The sequence below is a fragment of the Gallinula chloropus genome, assembly GCF_964237585.1.
Source record: "Gallinula chloropus genome assembly, chromosome: 22".
NCBI classification, from domain to species: Eukaryota; Metazoa; Chordata; class Aves; order Gruiformes; family Rallidae; genus Gallinula; species Gallinula chloropus.
In genome coordinates this window covers 1354269-1377416 of record NC_140107.1, presented here as the reverse complement: position 1 = coordinate 1377416, position 23148 = coordinate 1354269, and the positions used below count along the sequence as shown (strand labels likewise).

Genomic DNA, 23148 nt, shown 5'->3' with positions numbered 1-23148 from the left:
GAGCAACAGCTCATTTCCAGGAGCAAAACAAGTCGGTGTAAGAAGGATGAGGCAAAGCAAGGTGGCCGATATGATTCTGAACATGGCTGATCTCAGCCCTGACATAAAAGAGACCCTTCTCTCCCACTCACTTCCATACACCCTCAGCACCATATTACCTCCCTCACTACAGTGGGATTTGGGGCGGGATAATATGGTGTTTAGGGGTATAAAAGCTTTTGGGGGGAGTAAAAAAGAGGCTGGGGACAGAGTGGGATCACTTAATTTTTCGGGGGGGGGGGGTTGTAGGGGTTTTAGGGGTTGTTGTGGGTGGATCTGTTGGGATTTGGTGGGTAAAAGGAGAGGGTTTGGGGGAGTAATATGGGGTGTAGATGGTGCTGGGGAGTTAAGGTTTGGTTGAGGGGTCTTAAGTAGTTGTAGGGGAACCCTTTGTTTCGGGGGGGGGGGCATAGGGACATACGGGAATGATAGGGGGAGATATCAAGGGATTTGAGGGGGAAAAGAGTAGGTTGTGGGGTTTATGAGCGTGTTGGGGGGCCACCAAGGAATGATGGGGTGCATAAAGGAGGCATGGCACATAGCATTCCAGCATATGTGCTGCAATAGCATGGAGGTGGCATAGGACGTGCCTGGGGGGGCATGGTGAGATTTGTTAGGGGAAGGGAGGTTTGAAAAGCATACAGGGAGGTGGGGGGCCACCAAGGGTTCTGGGTGGGGTTAAGGGTAGGCTGAGAGGGGGGGTCAAAGCATGGAGGGGTACCCATGATTGATGAAGGAGGGGGGTGTATGGGAGCACTTGCGTGAGATATGCAGGGATTTGGAAATGAAAAAGGGAGGTTTGGGGGGGGGGGTAATAAGTTGCTGGGAGATATAAAAGATGGGCTAGGTGAGTTAACGTGGGGATGAGGAGGGGAGGAACCAGTTGGTGCTGAGATGGAATTTGGGGATTGTAGGGGGGCTCTGGGGTGATTTGGGGACTTTGGGGAGTGAAAAAGGGAGGGTTGTGTGACAGTGGCGTGGTGGGGGGCCTACCAGGAGTTCTAGGGGGGTGCTGAGGGAGCTGGGGTGGCAGGGGAACTCATGGGTGCTGGGTGTGAGCGTGGGATGTTTTAGCAAGGTGCTGGGACTGGATATGTGGGCATTTGGGGAGGGAAAGGGGAGGTTTAGGCCAGTAATATGGTGCTGTACTTTCCAGCTATACCAACACCCACCTTTCAACCTGTTAAACATCCAGCAGTACGTCCCAAGCAAAAGGTGTGAGGGATGAAGGATGTTCCTGGCCTGAAGCCTTCCCAGGGAGTGGACAGGAAGATTCCTACAACGGACACGTCCCTAATATTCCTTGACATAATTGTCAGGCTCCACCAGGATCCACCTTCCAAGTTATTACAAGTATTGTAATAGCTCCTGAAGAAAAGGTGTTCCTGGCATGAAACCTCTGCAGGTAACACACCAGCAGTCCCATAACCCCAGCTATCAACAGACTGAACTTCTGACATGTCGTGGTTTTGCCCCAGCCGAGAGCCGGGCACCAAGCAGCTGCTTGTTCTTTAAGAGGGTGTGGGGAGGGAGGAATTGAGGGAGGGGGAAAGGGAGGGAGAAGGAAAACCAATGAACCCATAACCTCGAGATTGGGAAAAGGACAGTTTACTGGGACAGCAGCGAGAGAGAAACATCAATAGGACTTTGTAACAAAATAAACAAATCTGGTGATACACAGTGTGGTTTCTCACCCAACTGGAAAGCTCAGAACATGCAGCTCAGAGCCATCCCAAAAACGGACTGTCCCCAAAACCCTACATCATGGAGCTGCCTCCTCCTCCCCCCATCAGTCCCCCATTTATGCTGAGCATGACACAAACTGGCCCTATTTGGCCAGTTTGTGTCACTTGTCCTGGCTGTGTCCAGTCCCTTCTCGTTAGCAAGGAAATACGAACAACTGAAAAGTCGTTGATTGCCTGGCAACAACCAGAAACATCAGAGTGCTATAAGCAGGGCTCTCACCCCAGCTCCCAAACACTGCATTCCACTGGCTGCTGGAAAGAAAGTTAACTCTATCCTGGCCGAAACCATGACATAACACAGCACTTCATTAGATTTCTGAAAGATGGGATGTTTTCCAACTCTCTGAAGGTCAAAGCAGAAATCAGGCAGCTGAGTGGCATCTGAATGATAAAAGAGCAATCAGAGGTGGAAACCTGTGAGGAATTGAGGTTCATACATCCAGCCAGTCTTCTGAAAAGATGTCCTTAGGCATGGACATCTTAGGAGAGGTGGAAACACCTGAATGATGAGGGAGATGAAAGAGACAGACTGGCAGTAATGCAGGTACATGGGATCTTGAGTATTTATTCTGCTGCAATCAGAACCAATCCTGGAAAATTCAAATTAGTCAAGTGATTCAAGTAGTCAAGTGATTCAGCTTAAGAAAATGGTTTTCAAATATAAGTACAAAATAAATGAATAAATGTGGCCCTTGCAGGCAGACATGATGGAAAGCAAGCACAGGTCATCGTTAGGCAGTATCTGGGTCACACAAGACCAGAAGATATATAATTTGCAATGGGGTGAATGTGGATCATGTTATTATAGTTCAGACAAAACAGAATAAAAAAGAAACCAACAACAAAACCCCAACTAAATCAGTTTTGTCCTAACATGATTTACATTGCCAATGATATTCAGAAGAATAAGAGCAGTTTATTGCTGCTTATAAACATCCAGTCATCAGTTTCCACAGGGCATCCTTGAGCTCCTGGTTCCTCATGCTGTAGATGAGGGGGTTCACTGCTGGTGGAAACACTGAGTAAAGAAATGACACTGCCAAGTCCAGCAATACGGAAGAGATGGAGAGGGGCTTCAGGTAGGCAAACACAGCAGTGCTGACAAACAGGGAGACCACGGCCAGGTGAGGCAGGCAGGTGGAAAAGGCTTTGTGCCGTCCCTGCTGTGAGGGGATCCTCAGCACAGCCCTGAAGATCTGCACATAGGACACCACAATGAACACAAAACACCCAAAAGTTAAACAGGCACTAACCACAAGGAAGCCAATTTCCCTGAGGTAGGCATCTGAGCAGGAGAGCTTGAGGATCTGGGGGATTTCACAGAAGAACTGGTCAAGGGCATTGCCATGGCAGAGGGGAAGGGAAAATGTATTGGCTGTGTGCAGCACAGCATGGAGAAACCCACTGCCCCAGGCAGCTGCTGCCATGTGGACACAAGCTCTGCTGCCCAGGAGGGTCCCGTAGTGCAGGGGGTGGCAGATGGCAACGTAGCGGTCATAGGCCATGACAGTGAGAATATAGTACTCTGTGACAATCAAAAATCCAAAGAAAAAAAGTTGAGCCACACATCCTGTGTAGGAAATGGCCCTGGTGTCCCACAAGGAATTGGACATGGATTTGGGAACAGTGGTGGAGATGCAGCCGATATCAGCAACAGAGAGATTGAGGAGGAAGAAGTACATGGGAGTGTGGAGGTGGTGGTCACAGGCTATGGTGATGATGATGAGGCCATTGCCCAGGAGAGCAGCCAGGTAGATGCCCAGGAACAGCCAGAAGTGCAAGAGCTGCAGCTCCCGTGTGTCTGCAAAGGGCAGGAGGAGGAACTGGCTGATGGAGCTGCTGCTGTTGGACATCTGCTGCTGTCAAGTGTGGAGACCTGTCCAAGGAGAAAAAGGCTGTAAGAATTTAGGGAACTCTTCTTTGAGGAAATCCTCTTCCAATTATTAGGAATAACCCTGAGATTGACTCTGAGGAATTTTGGCAGATCCCGTTTGGTAGGTCTGCTTTGTGCTGGCTTGAGCGTGCCACTGCTGAGAGGAGGGTCAGCTGTGGGCTCTCAAGAACTCGGTCCTGCCTGGCAGCAGTCAGTAAATAGAAGGATGGTGTGATCTCAGACTAAATCCACTTGTGGATGGGAATGAGCTTTTCAGCACTGTCATTCCAGTTTCACCCAAGGGCAGAGCAGAGCTTTGGAGCTTTGGTTTTCTCCTGCCTGTACCTGAGGAGTGTTTCTTCTGTCAGAACTCCCTGACATTGCTGCTGCAGTGCCAGTGAAACCTTCCCCTGAGTGCAGAGTGGGGAGAGCTGCTCTGTCCATCAACCCTGGTCTCAGCTGCCCTGTACTGGGTGCTCTGTGATCAGAACCTGGTGTTCCCTGAAGTAGATTAGGGTCTGCACTGTGTGGGATGTCAGGGAGGTACCAAATCCTCACTGCCATGGTATTTCTGGGAGCAGCTCCTTCTCCCTCACTTTCCAATGTGTCTGCTGCCTGGAGCTGACGCTGCAGCTGCTTCTCTTTGCCCATGTCACCTCCCGCTCTGTGCTCAAAGACCTCATCCAACCTGCTCTGTGTTTAGATCTTCTCTTCAGACCCCTGCTGTCATCCAGGCACTGCCCCAGGGAACCTCTGTGTCTGTAGGGCTCAGGCAAAACTGTGACATCTTAATGATAATTGAGTTTCCATTGCATATTCCTGTGGGGAGAAATAAGTCTGCACAGCCCACAGGAGAGGAAAAGTGAAAGCAAAGACTCTACCTACAGGAAAATGTTTCCTTGATGTTGTTCCTCAAATTCCCTTTGCAATTTCTCAAGAATCAGACGCAGCTGGGAGCAAACCTGAGCCATGCAGAACTTTCTACAGCAGAAGGACCTTACACTTCCTTTCCCTGTGTCTCTCCTCAACCCCACAGCTGCTGTCTCAATCACTGTGGAAAGCCCACAAGCCAGGCTGAGTGCTGACCCTGGCAGCAGCAGAGTCCCTGCCCCAGCACACAGTCTCGAGAGTGCAGGGACCCTGCTCACAAGGACAGCTCTGGGCACCCCTGGATGCACACACTGCTTCACACCTCTGCAGCCATGCCCAGGAGAAGACAGCTGTCCTGCCCTGTCCCTCTGATGGGGCAGAAGGGCATCCCTTCCAGGCAGCACTTTCTGGTCCTAGAGAGAACCTGTCCTCCTGACAGACCCCACAAACTGCCCCATGTCCCTGGTTCTGGAGATCCCTCCAGGAACAGAACCTGCATTGCCCTGCACCCACAGACATACCAGGGAGAGGCTGTGAAGATTTCTTCTCCAGTGAACTCTCAGCATCCATCAGGTCTTTCAGCCTCCCAGGTCTCCCCTCGGTGCCTACAGGCAGTGTCCCCAGCCCTGTGTGCTTGGCAGAGGAGCTGCTCCTGGCCAGAGCTGTCTCTCTGCAGTGCTGCTGGGTTGCCATGAGGTCCCTCAATCCCAGGAGCCTAGCTAAGCAGGAGAAGACCAGTTCTTATAGGTTCCCTTCTGTTGTCTCAGGCCTCATGGGATCATTCTATGATCTCATCTCTGATGTTCCCTCCCTCAGTTGGGGAGAAATCCTTCTGTCCATCAGAGTCCTTTCTCCTGATCAAACCAGAGCTGGGCAGGACAATCACCTTTCCTTGTCTCCGCATGAGACAGGACCCCCAGGCAGAGACAGGCAGGGGACTCTTTCACCCTCTCAAAGGAAGGGAGTTAGGTTAGCATTTGGGCATTTCTCAGTGTTTCACAAGAACAAAATCAGAAAAAACAAATCTACAAAGCTCTGCTCTGCAGTTGGGGGAAGTGGGAACCACAATCCAGAAATAATCATATAGATCAAAAAAGACAGACCTTCTGCTGCAAGGACAAACTGACAGCTGGAGAGCTCCCATCAGAGCCCCATACAGCCAGTGGCACCCTCAGACAGCAGGAAATACACCTCCCAAAAAGTACCTTTCAGATGTCTGATAGAACAGGGAGAGGAAGTCCTTGGGTCTCTAGTGAGAACGTTTTGCTGACTGAAGAGTGCCCCAAGTTCTCACTGCCTTGTTCTCCTTGCAGAGGGCTTCATGTAAAGTGGCAGAGAATGTCCCATGCAGCTTCATTCCCCACTTCCTCCTTCTGGCCTTTGCAGACACACGGGAGCTGCAGCAGGTTTCTCAGTGCTGTGCTGCACACGGCCAGTACATGTTCCCTACCCCTGTGCAAGGGCTATGCTGGTGACCAGTTCTTCTCTGCAGTCCCCTAGATCCTCAGCCTCACATGCTCAAATGCCTACCCCATAGAGAATGGTCTTGTATTCAGTGCCTGTTTAGTTTTGGGGTGTTTTGTGGACTACCTGGGGAGGTTTAAGACCAGGAACATCTTTTAGCCCATGCACCCTTTTTGGGGAGATCCATTGTGGACAGTTAACAGTTTTGAAAATGGTCTCTGGTAGAGCCTGAAAATGACATCAGGCAATGTTACGAATGTTCCCTTGGCAAGGAACGCCCTGAGCCACAACGTTACTGGTGTTTCTCATCTCTCAGGTGTTTTCATGCCAGGAACATCTTTCATCCCTTGTACCTTTTGTTTTGGTGAAATTGTTGGATGGTTGGCATATTCAAAGGCAGATGCTGGAAGGGCCCAAAAATGAAGTCAGGCAATATCAGGACTGATCCCTTGGCAAGGGGAGCCCTGAGTCCCAAGGTCAATGGTCTTGCTTGTAGTCTACATGGGGAGGTGTCGTTCTTTTTGCTAGGAATGTTCTAAGCCTTGAGGTTACTTGTGCTGCTAGTGGGTTACCTGGGGAGCTTTAAGGCCAAGAACCTCTTTAGGCCCTCACAACTTTTTTGGGGGAGCTATTACTAGACGTTTAGCAGTTTTGAAGGTGGATGCTGGTAGAGCTGGAATTAGATGTCAGTCAATTTTAGGACCATTCCCGGTGCTCAGAATGCCCTGAGACCAAAGGTAACCTGGTCTGCTAGTGGGCTACCCTGGGAGCTTTCAGGCCAACAACAGCTTTCAGTCTTTCCACAGTTTGTTTGGAACTATTGCTGGATGTTTATCACTTTCAAAGTTGTATGGGGGTATAACCTAAAAATGACATCAGGCACTGGTAGGACTGGAAAGGAAAGCCCCGATCCCCAAGGTTATTGGTACTGCTACTGGGCTACTGGGGAGGTTTTAGGTCAGGAATATCTTTCATCCTTCCACCATTTCTTTAGGGAGTAATTACTGGACATTTATCAGTTTTGAAGTTGGACGCTGGTAGAGCCCAAAAATGATGTCAGGCACTGTTAGGACCATCCCCTTAAATTGAAATCCTTGAGCCCCAGGGCTATTTGGGCTGGTAGTGGACTACCTGCTTAAATTTCCAGTCAGCCCTTGCATCTTTTGTTTAGGGGATAATGCTGGACGTTTAGAATGTTTGAAGTTGGATGCTGGTAAAGCCAGAAAATGACATCAGGCAATTTTAGGACTGTTCCTTTGGTGAGGACAGTTCTGAGCCCCAAGGTTACTGGATCTTCTTCTCCACTGCCTCATGAGGTTTCTGGCCAGGAACATGTTTTGCAGCTTTTCTTTGTGTGCCATTACTCTACGTTTCACATGTATGAAGTTGGATGCTGGTAGAGTCCAAAAATGATGTCAGATACTTTTAGGACAGAGCCTTGGCAAAGAAAGATCTGAGCCCCAGTGTTACTGGGGCTGTTTGTGTTCTTATTGGAGAGGTTTCAGGCCAGGAACATTTTTCTGCCTTCACATCTTTTGTTTGGGTTATATTGCTGGACATTCAGCAGTTTCAAAGTTGGACACTGTTAAATCTGGAAAATTGTCAGGCAGAAATATGTTCACTCCCATGACTATGAAAGCCCTGACCCCCAAGTTAATGGGGTTTCACTGGGATACCTGGATAGGTTTTAGGCTACAGATATTTCTCATTGCTCTCCCCTTTTGTTTGGGATGTAGTGCTGTACCTATAGCAAGTTAAAAGGTGATCGGCGGTAGAGCCAGAAAATTACATCAAGCATGGTTAGGGTAATTTCATTGTATATGACAGCCCTGAGGCCCAAGGTTACTGGGCCTGCTAGTGGGCTGCCTTGGGAGGTTTCAGGCCAGGAAGACTACTAGCCCCCTGCAACTTTTGTTTGGGAGCTACTGCTGGACTTTTAGAAATTTCAAACCTAGGAGCTGGTAGAGCTAAAACCTGATGTCTTGCACTGTTCTGACCATTCCATTGTCAATGCATCTTCTGGGCTACCTGGGAGGGTTTCTGGCCAAGAAGGTCTTAAGGCCCTTGTACCTTTTGATTGGCAGCTATAGCTAGACATTTAGCATTTTAGAATTTGGACTCTGTTAGAGTGAGAAAATGACATCAGGTCCTGTTACAACTGTTCCCTTGGAAAGGAATCATAGAATCATAGAATGGCATGTGTTGGAAGGGACCCCAAGGATCATAGAGCTCCAACCCCCCCTGCATCCTGATCCACAGGGGTGCTGGGGTTCCTAGTGAGCTGTGTACTGAGCTTTCAGGGCAGAAACATCTTTCATTCCTCAAATATTTCTTTCAGGGGGATTTATTGCTGGAGGTTTAGCACTTTTGAAGCTGGATGCTGGCAGAGTTTGCAAATTACATCAGGCACTCTTACTACCGTTCTACCAAGCAAATCCCTGACCCCAAGGTGCCTAGGGCTGCTAGCTGGCTGCCTGGGGAGGTTTCATTCCAAGGAACATTTTTCATCTCGCTCACTTTTTGTTTGGGAGCTATTGCTGGATGTTTAGCAGTTTAGAATTTGGACACTGGTAGAGTCTGAAAATTACAACAGCCCTTCTTAGGACTGTGGGACACGCTGGAACTTGGAGGCCATAAACCATGGGGAAACTGAACAAAGGTGGCAACATTGAGATAAACAAAGTTCCAGACCCCCTGCCAGGACAGGCGCCAGAAGAGGCCTGTCCTCAAGCTAAGGTATGCCTGCTGTCTGGGGAGGCCTCAGGAGTTGCTTGCTCAGGATAAGTTGGGGTTTGACAGTAGACCGCTGACCAACCAGATGCAGCCCGTGAGCAGTGTATGTCCAAAGGACCAATGTGTTTCAAGCACACTGTCTTCTGAGCATATTGAAAGGAATGATTTTATACAATAGATGGACTTGTGCTTGCATCAAGCTGTGTCCCGTCTCTCCAACACGGCACCTTTCAGCCTGGCTGCCACCCTTGACCATCTGCAGGACAGCCCATCCCACACTGCCCCACGCCTGTGCTTGTTTCCCTGAAGGCTGCAGGCAACTAACCCCTTTTCGATCTCACTGTCACCCCATGATGTCCCTGCCTGGACTGCTGTCTCTCCCTTTTCACCAGCTGTTCCCATAAACACAAAGCCACCAGCTCATCTACTCTTCCTCTTAGTGAGTTCTTGCACCACAGCACTGCCCTCAGAATGACATTTCTTTATCCTCACTCTGACCTTCAAAACTGCAGTTTCAGAGGACTTCCTTTCTTATGTTCTTACCCTGTAGCACAAGGAGGGCTTCCCTCAGTCTCTCCTTCCCCAGGATAAAGAAGTCTGGGTCTCTCAGCCTCTCCACACAAGACCCCCTAACTTTATCTTGGCAGACTTTCTCTGTCCACATGAGTTTTCTTCACTCTTCTACCAGACCAGGGACCCCACATTGGGACTGACTGCTCCAGAGGTGGCTTCACCAGTGCTGTGTCCACATAAACAATAAGGGCTCTTGTCTGCTTGGCCACGCTCCTCCCAGTGCAGCCCAATGTGCTCATGGCCAGATTCCTGTTCAGCACCTCTGACTGCTATGGCATCCCCTGCAATGCCCAAATTCTTCTCCTTGTGGACAGTTCTCCACCCATCATGTCTGAGCTGCCTTGATGAGCGGGTGTTGTGCTGGGACCTTTTGTCATGGTTTCATCCCAAGCACCATCCACTCACTCTCTCTAAGAGTGTATGTGGGGGGATAGGAGTCAGCATGAAGGAAGGGAAAAGGCAAAGAACCCCCCCCCCCCCCCCCCAAACCTCATGGGTTGGGATAAGGTCAGTTTACTGGGACAGCAGACAGAGAGAAACAACAATAGGACTTTTTAGCAAAATATATGAAGCTGGTGGTGCACAATGCAGTGTCTCACTGAACTGCACAGCTCAGGCTGTAGAGCTCAGAGCCGTCCCGAAACCAGATCATCCCAAAAACTGCATTTGATTGACCTCAATGCTCCTCCCTGTCCAACCCCCCTTTATGCTGAGTGTGATGAAACTGCTAGGTAATACCCACTGTGGCCAGTTTGGGTCTCCTGTCCTGGCTGTGTCCCCTCCCAGCTCCCTCGGTACCCCCCGCGTTCTCGTTAGCAGGGCAGCATGAACAACCGAAAAGTCCTTAACTGCTTGGAAACAACTCTAAACCTTCCCTGTGTTACCAGCACTGCTCTCATCCCAACTCCCAAACACGGCATTTCACTGGCTTATAGAAAGAAAATCAACTCTCTCCTGGATGAAACCAGGCCACCTTTATAGACAACAAGTGCAAGACAATGGTGGGCTCACTCCTGTAGTCACACAGTATGGATAATCCCACTCATCACTAATGGTCAGCTGGGCCTGTTCTGTCCCCTTCCAGGTGCTTGTGCACTCCCAGGTGATTCATTTCTGGAGCAGAATTAGACAAAAGCCCTTGATGCTGTGCAAGTCCTGCTCAGCAAGGAACAAACACATTGAGCTAGACTTGTTTGCTTACAAATCCAACCCACAGAACTATGGGGGCTGCCAACATGAAAATTAATTCTACCCCAGCCAAAATAAGGTCAGGAGGTGAAGATCTCCTCTGGTTGGAGGTTTGTTTGAAATGAGGCTTCTTTCTGTTTCTTTCTGTTTTCTTCTTGCAGTCCCTTGCAAGTTGGTTTCCTTCTCGGCTGGGGGACACCATTCAATCCACACCCCCTCCCCCTGCTGCACCATGGGGTCCCAACAGTAGACAGTACGTCATGAACTTCTCCAACGTGAGCCCTTTCCCACAGGGCTTCAGCTCTTCCCCAGCAGCTCCACTGTGGGTCACTGTTATGGTGGGCAGTAGTAAATATCAATGTCTCTCAGCCCCAGTCCTCCACGGGGTCACCAGCCTCACCCCAACAAACCTGTTCCTAACCGAATCTCTCCCTCGTTCATCTCTGTGTCTCTGTTTCTCTCCATGGGCTGCAAGTGCTGGGAGGAGACTGATCTGATGTGGGTCACACCATCTCCTGTGTGTCGCCCCCTGCTCCAGCGTGGGGCCTCTCCATGGGCTGCAGGTGGGTTCTGGGCCTTTTCCATGGGCTCTGGGGGGACACCCATTCCAACATGGCTTTCTGCAGGGACTGCAGGGGCATCTTTCTCTCCAGCATCTGGGATGCCTCCTCCTCCCCATCCCTGGCCTTGGTGTCTGCACAGCTTGTTACACCTTCTCACTCCCTTCTCTGGGGGCAAAATGCAGCTGCTTGTGGTTTTTCTCTCCTAAATGTGATTCCCAGAGGCGCTGTGACCAGCGCTGATGGGCTCAGCCCTGGTCAGCAGCAACTCTGGCCTTGAATCAACAGATGTTTACTCTTCAGGGCCAGTGGGGAGCTTCTAACTGCTCCTTACAGCAGCTGTTGTCTGCAGCCCCCAGGTCCTCTAACAGCACTCAGCTACGTGGAACTGTGACAATAATTGAGCTGATGAAAATGTTCTTGTAAATTTTTTATAGATGACAGGAGAAAGAAAAATTTGTGCACCTTTCAAGGGAGACATGATGGAAAGAGAGCACAGCTCATCCTTACAAAGTGTCTGGGTCACACAAGAACAGGAGATACAGCAGTAAGAATGAGATGAACATTGACCATGTTAATATAGCCTAGACAAACTAGAAGGAAAAAACATCCAACAATTAAAAACCCTACTAAATACAGACTGGTCCCAACATGAGTCACATTGCCAGTGATATACAGAAATACATGAGCAGTTTGGTGCTGCTTAGAAACAACCAGTCATCAGTTTCCACAGGGCATCCTTGAGCTCCTGGTTCCGCATGCTGTAGATGAGGGGGTTCACTGCTGGTGGAAAAGTGCAGTAAAGGAAGGCTGCTACCAGGTCCAAAAATAGGGAGGAGATGGAGGAGGGCTTAAGGTGGGCAAACAAACCAGTGCTGAAAAACAGGGAGACCACGGCCAGGTGAGGCAGGCAGGTGGAAAAGGCTTTGTGCCGTCCCTGCTGCGAGGGAATCCTCAGCACATCCCTGAAGATCTGCACATAGGACACCACAATGAACACAAAACACCCAAAAGCTAAACAGACACCAACCACGATGAGTCCAGTTTCCCTGAGGTAGGCATCTGAGCAGGAGAGCTTGAGGATCTGGGGGATTTCACAGAAGAACTGGTCAAGGGCATTGCCATGGCAGAGGAGCACTGAAAATGTATTGGCTGTGTGCAGCACAGCATTGAGAAACCCACTGCCCCAGGCAGCTGCTGCCATGTGGACACAAGCTCTGCTGCCCAGGAGGGTCCCATAGTGCAGAGGGTGGCAGATGGCAATGTAGCGGTCATAGGCCATGATAGTGAGAACAGAGGCCTCTGTGGTGATCAAAAATACAAAGAAATAGAGTTGCACCACACATCCTGTGTAGGAAATGGCCCTGGTGTCCCACAAGGAATTGGCCATGGATTTGGGAACAGTGGTGGAGATGTAGCCAAGGTCAGTAACAGCGAGGTTGAGGAGGAAGAAGTACATGGGGGTGTGGAGGTGGTGGTCACAGGCTATGGTGATGATGATGAGGCCATTGCCCAGGAGAGCAGCCAGGTAGATGCCCAGGAAGAGGCAGAAGTGCAGGAGCTGCATCTCCCGTGTGTCTGCAAAGGGCAGGAGGAGGAACAGGCTGATGGAGCTGCTGTTGGACATCTGCTGCTGTCAAGTGTGGAGACCTGTCCAAAGAGGAAAAGGCAGTGAGTTGTTAGGGTACTATTCTTTGAAGAAAACCTATTTCAATGTAAATTGGATGAGGGATTCAGGAGGACTTTTTTCAGGTCCCTTTTGGGAAGTGTGCTTTGTGCTGGCTGGAGCATGTCACTGCTGGGAGGAGGGTCAGCTGGGAGGTCCCAAGTCTGGAAGGAGTGAGACAGAGAGAAATTCACTCAGGGGCTTCTCCTCATTGGGGGTCAGGCTGCCAAGGACAAGTCTAGGCATAAACCCGGTAGTTTGGATGCAGAGTCTGTGATGGGTGTCAGAAACAGGGGGTTGTTTTTGGAAAGGGTCAGCAGCATGGGGATGTCAGGGAAATAAAAATCCCCACTCTCACGACTTTCTGGGAGCAGCTTTTGCTGTTTCTGCTGCCGGGAGCTGTCCCTGCAGCTGCTTCTCTTTGCCTATGTCACCTCCTGCTCTGTGCTCACAGACCTCATCCAACCTGCCCTGTGCTCAGCTGTGTTCTGCAGACCCCTCCTGGCATCAGGGCACTGCCCCAGGGAACCTCTCTGTGTGCAGGGACCAGGGAAAGCTCAAACATCTTCATGGGAATCAGGTTTTCATTGCATATTCCTGTGGGGAGAAATCCCCAAGAAATCCCCACAGCCCACAGGAGAGGAAAAGTCAAAGCAAAGTCTCTGCCTACAGGAAAATGATTCCTTGATGTCGTTCTTCAAATTCCCTTTGGAATTTCTCAAGGACTAGTTGGAGCTGGGAGCAAAGCTGAACCAGGCAGCACTGTCTTACTGCAGAAGGACCTTACACTGCTTTTCCGTGGGTCACACTTTCAACCCACAGGTCCTTCTGTATCCCTGTGGAAAGCCCACCAGGCAGGTTGAGTGCTGACCCTGGTAGGAGCAGAGTACCTACCCCAGCACACAGCCCACAGGGTGCAGGGACCCTGCTCACAAGGACATCCCTGGGCACCCCTGGGTGCACACGCTGCTTCACACCTCTGCAGCCATGCCCAGGAGAAGACAGCTGTCCTGCCCTGTCCCACTGATGGGGCAGAAGGGCATCCCTTCCAGGCAGCACTTTCTGGTCCTAGAGAGAACCTGTCCTCCTGACAGACCCCACACACTGCCCCATGTCCCAGCTTTAGGAGATCCCTCCAGGAACAGAACTTGCACTGCCCTGCACCCACAGACATACCAGGCAGAGTGCTGTGCAGATTTCTCCTCCAGTGAGCTCTCAGCATCCATCAGGTCTCTCAGCCTCACAGGTCTCCCCTCGGTGCCTACAGGCAGTGTCCCCAGCCCTGTGTGCTTGGCAGAGGAGCTGCTCCTGGGCAGAGCTGTCTCTTGTCAGAGCTGCTGGGTTGCAGTGAGCTCCCTCCATCCCAGGAGCCCAGCTCACAGCAGAGGAGCAGGCGAATACGTCACATAGTCCATTCCCCATAGTCTCCTGTGAGGTGTCCCTGGAGCACCAAGGAAACTACTTGGAAAGACACTAAGTCTTTACTGCCTTTCCCTCCTCCCACCAGCCCCCCTTTTATGCTGAGTATGATGTAATTGATATGGAATACCCTTTGGCCAGTTTGGGTCACCTGTCCTGGCTGTGTCCCCTTCCTTCTCCTTAGTAGGGAAATAGGAACAACTGAAAAGTCTTTCATTACTTGGCAACAACCAGAAACATCAGGGTGTTATCAGCACTGCTCTCATCCCAACTCCCAAACACAACATTCCACCCACTATTAGAAAAGAAATTAACTCCATCCCAGCCGTAAACAGGACACTGACATAATTTCCCTGTCCAAGGGGCTGGCTGGGGAGGGGTGGTCATGGCACGGTGCAGCACTCTGTTACTGTTGGGTTTGTAAGGTGCTATCACTCGGTGTGAGTGCAATTGGGGATGTTATTGTTCCCCTTTTATGGTGCTTTTGTCAGTAAACTGTCCTTACCCCAACCCACAGAGGCTCTGTCTATTTCTTCTCCAGGAGTGAGCGAGCAGCATGTGGTGCTCAGCCATTGTTTGGGGCTGAACCACCACAGTTTCCAAGGCACAAGCAGTGAGCTTCTCTAAGAGAAAGTTCCGGAAAACTGTGTCCAAGGCCTTGCTAAAGTAAAAGTAGACAACATCCAGAGCCCTTCCCTTGTCCAAGAAGCAGGTCACCCTGTCATAGAGAGACATTCAGTGGGTCAAACAGGACCTGCCCTTAAGCTGACTGGGCCTGATCACCTGGGGGCTCTTCCTGAACTGGTTAATGCTACTCAGGATGATCTGCTCCATCAGCTTCTCTGGGACTGAAGTCAAACTATGAGGCCTCTAATTTCCCTGATCATCATTCTGTCCCTTCTTATATAGGGGGTTATGTTGACTGATTTCCAGACTGCTGGTACCTCTCCAGTCAGCCAGGACTGATGGAAAGTGGCTTGGTGAACCCCCCTTGCCAGCTCTTTCAGCACCCTTGGCTGCATCCCTTTCAGCCCCACAAATCTGTGCACATCTCTGCGGTGCAGCAGGACCATCTCCTCCTGGATTGAGGTGGGGTCATTCTGCTCCCTGTCCCTGTCTCCTAGCTCAGGGAATTGGATTCTCTCTGTACAGCTGCTCCTATTGCTAAAGACAGTGGCAAAGATTTCATTAAGCTCCTCAGCCTTGTCCTCGTCTTTCAAAAATGTTTCCTCCTGAATCTGATAGAGGATGGAGGGTCTCCTTGGTCTTTCTTTTATTTAAATGGAGGCCAGATGAATTTCTAGCTGGGCTTTGGACAAACAATAAGGAGAAACTTTCATCCTGTTGTTCTTCAGCATCTCAGCTGCTTGTACATTGCCTTTGCCTACCAGCCAACATGGCCTCCAATTACCTGTGCTAACGAGTCCCTGGGGAGGCTCAGCCAGCAATGGCTCTCAGCGGGACTCATTAATACTTCAGGTACTTTGGCTTCTACTTTTGACATGGAGTTTGTTGTGTAATCTCCTCTCAGTACCTGAGCTTCAAGGACTCAGCACCAAATGCACCCCAGGGCTCATTAAAATAAAAAGCAAGCCCTAACGAGCTATGTCTCTTCATGTAATTATCTTCAAGTTTCAAGAGATGACAGATCATTGAAGCTGTTTCAAAGGGAGCTCAGAGTAAAATGGATTTATTTTTAAGGGTGTAGGTTATTATTTTCACTGTAGAGGAGAGGTGACAACCTCTGACTGAGATTGATCCAGGGTGCCTCCTAAAGATGTCTGGACTGTTCAGAAAAATGGACCCTTGAGGTCTGGCACAGTGGGGACAACCTTGCTGCACATCTCCACACACGCACCATGACTCTCACCAGCCCACTGGGACTTGCATCCCTTGTCCTTACATCAGGTCTCTCTGCTGCACTCCACAGTGGGGTGTTACAGCCCCTCTGTACCAGCTCCCCTGCTTTCCTTAGAGAACTGGCTGCACACAGGCAGCACACAGGGAGTTATTTTCCCAACAACAGAAGAAATCTGACAAGAGTCACCATTAAATTCAACACTCCTCACTCTGTCAAGTGCAATCTGCCAGCAATGAGGTTCACCTGCCACAAAGCTTAACCATGTGAGAAATGTTCTAGTGAGGAAAGAGACTGTGAAATCACTGCAACTCCAGAGCTGGCTAAAGACAGAATGAGTCAGGCAGCTGGCAGAAAGGCAAGGGTTTAACTCCCTGAAACTCAGAGCAGCAGCTGGATGGTTGGGAGGTGTCTGAACGGTCCAAGGGGAAGGGAAATCTAGAGAGCAACCACAAGTGCTGCTGTGCAGATCCACTGCTAAGTGGTGATTTCAGACATGGTCATAGAATGTCTTCCAGTTGCCTGGAGATGGCATCTAGAACAAGCTGTTTCATCACCTTTCCAGGACAGAGGTGAGACTAACCGGCCTGTAGCTACGTAGATCCTCCTTCTTGCCCTCCTTGAAGACCAGACTGACATTGGTTATTATCCAGTCTTCAGGTATCTCTCCTGTTCTCCAAGACCTGTCAAAGATGACAGAGAGCAGCTCAGCAGCCACCTCAAGTTGTCATCTATACACTCAAGGGGTCTCCTGGGTCTCTCGCAGCTTGCTGTGTGGTATTCCCAGCAGATGTCTGGGTGGTTGAAGGCCCCCATCAGGATGCGTGACTGTGATGCCTCCTACAGCTGAAGGAGGGCAGCCTCATCAGTAGTCTCTCTTTGATCAGGTGGCCTGTAGTAGTCCCCTATCACCATCTGTTCTTTAATAGTCCTATTCCTAATTCTGACCCACAGGCTCTCAACATGTTCCAGACAACTTCTCAGAGGGAGCTCCCCACAGTGTATCCACTTTGTAACATAGAGGGAAAGTCCCCCACCCTTCCTACCTAGCCTGTCATAGAATCATAGGGGTTGGAAGGGACCACAAGAGATCATCTGGTCCAAGCCCCTGCCAAAGTGGGTTACCCAGCTCATATTGCACAGGTCGGCATCCAGACGGGTCTGGAATCTCTCCAGAGAAGGAGACTCCACACCCCCTGGGCAGCCTGTCCCAGGGCTCTGTCGCCCTCGCCAGGAAGAAGTTCTTCCACATGTTCGTGCGGAACTCCCTGAGCTCCAACTTCTAGCCATTGCCCCATTCACAGACACTGAAAATGGGCTGGCCATTTCCCCCTGCATCCCATTCTTCAGATATTTATAAACATTAATAAGATCCCTGTCGGTAGATAGGGTCTGGCGGTTGGAAGATTTCGGGCTGTACGGAAAGGTAGGACCCCCCCCCTCTCCTTAGGTAACCAATAGTAGGTAGCCGGTGAGGTAAGCGGACGGAAGTGACATCTGACCCCTGGGGTATAAAGCCCCGCGCCCCTCTCTAATAAACGCCATTTGCCGTCCACCACATTGGTGTCTGTGAGCTGATGGACCGTGCTGCCAGAATGTGGCGCCGTTGCCATTCCTGAACCAGGTCGCCGCACCTTAGCAAGAGGCAACAACTGGTGCCGTAATCCTGGGATACTCGCCTGTGTCAGGTGAACGGCAGCCAGAGCGGCAGCACCAGCCCAGCGGAGGGGACGCCCTCGGACCCGCAAGGAGGATGGAAGCCCTTGTGAAGGTCGTATTGGAATTGCATAAGCAGTGGGGTATTGAGTGTAAGGCTAAAGATTTTACTCTTGCTGTTGCGAGACTTTTAAAAATCGGGGTCATTGTCCAGCCGGTTGATATTCTCCATCCTGAGGTGGGGGATAAACGTGCTAAAGTTTTAGCCGAGGAAACTATGTCCTCCAGCAGTGGGAAAACTCTGAAATCGTGGGGGAGCGTCGTGCAGGCACTCCGGAAAGCGGTACAAGAGCAGGACACTTAGAGGGCGGTGAAAGAATGTTTGTTGGTCCCCCCAAAATTGGGCATCGGGGCGGCCACACAAACTTTGCAGCCCTCAGACGGTGATAAGCCTGCCGAGCCCAAAGATCGAGAGGGTGATACGCCGCCTCCATCCCCGAACCCCGATCCGCTCACGGAGAGTCAGGAGCAAGCTAAAACTTTTGCTGGGGGGCAGGAGTGAGCTAAAACTTTCGTGGAGAGTCAGGAGCGAGTGAAAACTTTTGCAGGGGGGCAGGAGGGAGCGAAATCTTTCTGCGGTGGGCTAGCTGAGGAGGCCAGGGCTGCCGCTAAGATATCAGAACCTCAGGAATGGCCGCCACCATGTGGTCCCAAAGATGGCGCTGGTGGAGAAGGGTGGGGACCGCGCGCGAAAACGGAGAAAATTCTAGAGCTGCCTGGCTCACGTGAAAAGGAAGGGGAAGAGAAGGGTGGTAGAGATAGAGAAGGAAGGGACAAGAACAAGAGCGACAGGCGGAGACCCAATCAGAACCCGCTCAAGAAAAGGGGCGGGTCGAGGAGGAGGGAACAAGGATCCACCCACAAAGGTGGTGGGGGGGTCGGAGCCCGACAAAAAGAAGGGTAACACCGGAAATGGCCGGTCAGTCGAGCTCTGGCTCCAACTCGGACTCTAGTCAGGGTGAGCAGCTCACAACCGATTCCGACTCAGAGGAGGACATGAGAATAGACAAAATCATACGCCAAAATATTCGCATCCAAAATACAAAAGAATCACTAGGGGAAAATATTCCTCTTATGGATTGGAAAAAATACAAATTGCGTGTGCCGACTGGGCACCATCAGCCGCGTCAGCATTCCCGGTCCGGGTGATGCCCGGGAGACAGAGGGCTCACTCGCTAATAAACCCTAAGGATATACAAGCGATCGTTACAGCAATTGCGGATAAGGGGCTTAATTCAGCCATGGTCTCCACTCTCATAGATGGGTTTTTTGGAGGAGATGACTTACTTCCCTTTGATATGAAGCAAACTTGTAGACTGATTTTTGACGGGGCAGGAATGATCATTTTTAAACAAGAATGGGAGGAGAACTGTGCGAGGCTACTGGCCCAAGCAGTTGGGAGCAGTCATGCTCTGAGTGGCTCTAGCCTGCAGCGGCTAATGGGTACAGATCCAGCAATGCTTACCCCTCAGGCACAAGCACAGGGCTTACAGGCCCCTGAGGTCGCGGTAACTACTCATGCAGCCAGAGAAGCTATTAGCGCAGTCTCTAGAGCCATCGCTAGGCCATCACCATGGGCCACAACAAAGCAGAGTGAAAGCGAAAGCTTCACACAATTTGTGGATCGCCTCCAAGCAGCAGTAGACTAGTCAGCGCTGCCTCCGGAAGCAAAAGGCCCGGTCGCAGCAGAATGCTGACGTCAGCAGTGTAATTCGGCAACCGAAGAAATTCTCCGGTCACTGCCAGCAGGGTCAAATATTGCGGACATGATTAAGCATGTCTCCAGGGAAGAACATTTAGTGCCAATCCAGGCAGCTGTTCGTGCCCTAGTAGCCAATGCAGTGGTGTGTTTTAAATGCGGTCAGGCAGGTCACATTGGGAGAAATTGCCCTCAATCTGGATACTTGCCAACAGCGCTCCCCCCGCACCAAACTCGGCCCAGGGGACAGTGCTGGGCTTATGGAAGGAGGGGACATTTTGCCAAGGATTTTGGGGGTAACAATCAGGGAAAGTTCGGGGGAGGGGACTGCTGGGCCGCACCCAGCCCTCTCCCGAGTGGGATATGAGGCGCCCCAATTATATCAGCCACAAATGGGGCAAGGCAATTCCATCTGCATCAGGGACATGGATCTGTCATCAGACAGGTCTAACCCCCTGTGTGTCCATTAAGCGTTTTAACTCATCAACTGACTTTTGTGTACAAGTTTTGATTATTCCCAGGGTCCTATATCATTCGGATGAAGAAATGAGCCATTACTGGGGAGATGCAGACAACAGGATCCAAAAGAGAGAAATACTGACAGCACTGACAATAGCAACAGTGCTCGGCCTGGGAGTAGCTGGTACAGCTACGGGAGCGACCGCTATGCTGAACCATCATCAAGACCTGGCTCAACTACAAACTGCCATCAACGAAGTTCTGCAAAGACTCGAGGAATCTATGACCCATCTAGAAAAATCTGTCTCTTCACTCTCAGAGGTTGTCTTGCAGAACAGACGAGGATTAGACCTCCTGTTCATGCAACAAGGAGGCCTTTGTGCCGCCTTGAAAGAGGAATGCTGCTTTTATGCTGACCACACTGGATTAGTCAGGGATTCGATGGCTCAACTGAGAGAAAGGTTAGCTCAGAGGAAAAAGGAAAGAGAGGCCCAACGAGGATGGCTGGAATCATGGTTAGTTATTCGCCATGGCTAACCACCTTAATATCCACCTTGTTGGGACCAGTCGTAATGATCATAATAGCACTGATTTTCGGACCCTGTGTACTGAACAAGCTCACAGCATTCGTCAAGAGTCGTCTAGAGAGAGTTAACGTCCTCTTTGTAGAATAAAGACAGATGCTTTAAGAAAGTAACCACTGAGCACTACCTCTACTGTTCTGTAGTTGTCCCTAATACACCCTACTGTCTAGGCTACCTCAGACTATCACTCACTTAATGTGCCTTATGCTATCAACATTATAAGCTATCACTATTATAAACTATCAATATTATAACTTATGACTATTATATATTATCACTATTATCACTATTATGTATTATCACTATTATATATTATCACTATTGTACTCTAACACTGTTATAAGCTATCACCTTTTTAGATATATCAGTATTGTGTGTCACTTTTGCACCTTGCACTTTGCACTGTGAGTAGTTTTAGTGAGCACAGGGAGGGGGAAATGTCGGTAGATAGGGCCTGGTGGTCGGAAGATTTCGGGCTGTATGGAAAGGTAGGACCCCCCCCTCTCCTTAGGTAACCAACAGTAGGTAGCCAGTGAGGTAAGCAGACGAAGTGACATCTGATCCCTGGGGTATAAAGCCCCGTGCCCCTCTCCAATAAACGCCATTTGCCGTCCACCACATTGGTGTCTGTGAGCTGATGGACCGTGCTGCCAGAGTGTGGCGCCGTTGCCGTTCCTGAACCAGGTCGCCGCGCCTAAACAAAAGGCAACACCTGGCTGTGTTCCCTCCCAGGTCCCTGGGAGCTTTTCCCCCCACACACCTCTCCAGCCTTCTCATTAGCAGGACAGTATGAACAACTGAAAAGTCCTTGAATGCTGGGAAACATCTAAACCATCCCTGTGTTATCAGCACTGCTCTCATCAGAACTCCCAAACAAGATATCACATGGGCTGATAGAAAGGAAATTAACTGTATTCCTCCTGAAGCCCTCTGCAAGGAGAAAAAGGGAATGAGAACTTCGGGCACTCTTCACTGAGCAAAACATTCTCATTGGAGACTGCCTCTCCCTGTTCTATTAGACATTGGAAAGGTCCTTTTTGGGAGGTGCATTTCCTGCTGGCTGAGGGTGCCACTGGCTGTATGGGGCTCTGATGGGAGCTCTCCAGGTGCCAGTTTGTCCTTGCAGCAGAAAGTCTATTTTTTCTGATCTATGTGATCTTTTCTGGATTGTGGTTTCCACTTCCCCCAACTGCAGAGCAGAGATTTGTAGGTTTGTTTTTCCTGATTTTGTTTTTGTGGAACAGCAAGAAATGCCCAAATGCTCACCTAAAGCCCTTCCGATGACTCTGCTGGACACAAGGATTTCTCCCCAGGCGAGGGAGGGAACATCAGAGATGAGATCATAGAGTGATCCCCATGAGGCCTGAGACACCAGGAGGGAGCCTAGAAGAACTGGTCCTTTCCTGCTGAGCTGGGCTGAGCTCCTGGGATGGAGGGACCTCATGGCAACCCGGCAGCACTGCAGAGAGACAGCTCTGGCCAGGAGCAGTTCCTCTGCCAAGCACACAGGGCTGGGGACACTGCCTAGAGGCATCAAGGGCAGACTTGTGTGGCTGAGAGAGCTGATGGATGCTGAGAGCTCACTGGAGGAGAAATCTCCACTGCAATCTGCCTGGTATGTCTGTGGGTGCAGGGCAATGCAGGTTCTGTTCCTGGAGGGATCTCCTAAAGCTGGGACATGGGACAGTGTGTGGGCTCTGTCAGGAGGACAGGTTCTCTCTAGGACCAGAAAGTGCTGCCTGGAAGGGATGCCCTTCTGCCCCATCAGAGGGTCAGGGCAGGACAGCTGTCTTCTCCTGGGCATGACTGTAGAGATGTAAAGCAGCATGAGCACCCAGGTTTGTCCAGGGCAGTCCTTACCAGCAGGATCCCTATGCCCTTGGGTCTGTGTGCTGGGGCAGGAACTCTGCTGCTGCCAGGATCAGCACTCAGCCTGCCTGGTGGGGTTTCATCAGCACTGCAGAAAGAAGCTCTGGTTGGAAAGTGTGACCCATGGAAGGACAGTGTAGGGTTCTTCTGCTGTAAAATTGTGCTTTCCAGCACCAGCATATCCCTGGGAACTTCCTAGGGACTTTTCAAGAACACCAAGGATGCATTTTCCTGTCCAGGATAAATAGACATTTCTTTGAAATTTCAAAGCAGGCAGGGAGGGAGAAGGAGCTGCTGCCAGAAGTGCCATGGCAGTGGGGATTTCCTACCTCCCTGATATCCCCCACAGTGCTGACACTTTCCCTCAGTGACCCTCATGTTACTGCCACCTAGCACAGACTATGCACCCAGGTTTCAAGCTCAGTCTTCTCCTTGGCAGCATGATCCCCAATGAGGACAAACGCCTGTGTGCCTGTGTGTCTGTCCTTCCAGCCTTGGCTGGAGCATTTCCCCGCCTGTCCTAGCTGCCTTTGTCCCACTGTTACCTGGGGCTCTGGACACATCCATTAGCGGGGCTGGCACTGAGCTGGCCTTCACTTCAAGGCTCCCATCTGTAGGACTTGGACTTCCCTCCTACCAGCAGTGGCACGCTGAAGCCAGCACACAGCAGACCTCTCAATAGGGACCTGCTGGAGTTTTCCTGAATACAGAGAGTCAATCTGAGGGCAATACATAAGAAGTATGGAATTTTCTTTTTCCCTCAACAAAAAGTTCCCTAATTTCTCACTGTTCTTTTTCCTCCTTGAACAGGTCTCTGCAGCTGAAGGGAGGAG

The 23148-nt window shown here is 50.5% G+C and overlaps 2 protein-coding genes across 2 annotated transcripts; both read right to left on the bottom strand.

Annotated features, from left to right (window-relative positions):
• Nucleotides 1–2710: 2710 nt before the first annotated feature.
• On the bottom strand, nucleotides 2711–3637 carry LOC311199977 (olfactory receptor 14A16-like; the record flags this gene model as incomplete). Its single annotated transcript, XM_084274126.1, has 1 exon — nucleotides 2711–3637. The coding sequence occupies one exon, from the start codon at nucleotides 3635–3637 to the stop codon at nucleotides 2711–2713; it is 927 nt and encodes a 308-aa protein (XP_084130252.1).
• An 8111-nt stretch (nucleotides 3638–11748) lies between these two features.
• LOC311200075 (olfactory receptor 14A16-like) lies at nucleotides 11749–12672 on the bottom strand (the record flags this gene model as incomplete). The annotated part of the gene is made up of 1 exon (XM_084274241.1): nucleotides 11749–12672. The coding sequence occupies one exon, from the start codon at nucleotides 12670–12672 to the stop codon at nucleotides 11749–11751; it is 924 nt and encodes a 307-aa protein (XP_084130367.1).
• Between the last annotated feature and the right edge of the window lie 10476 nt (nucleotides 12673–23148).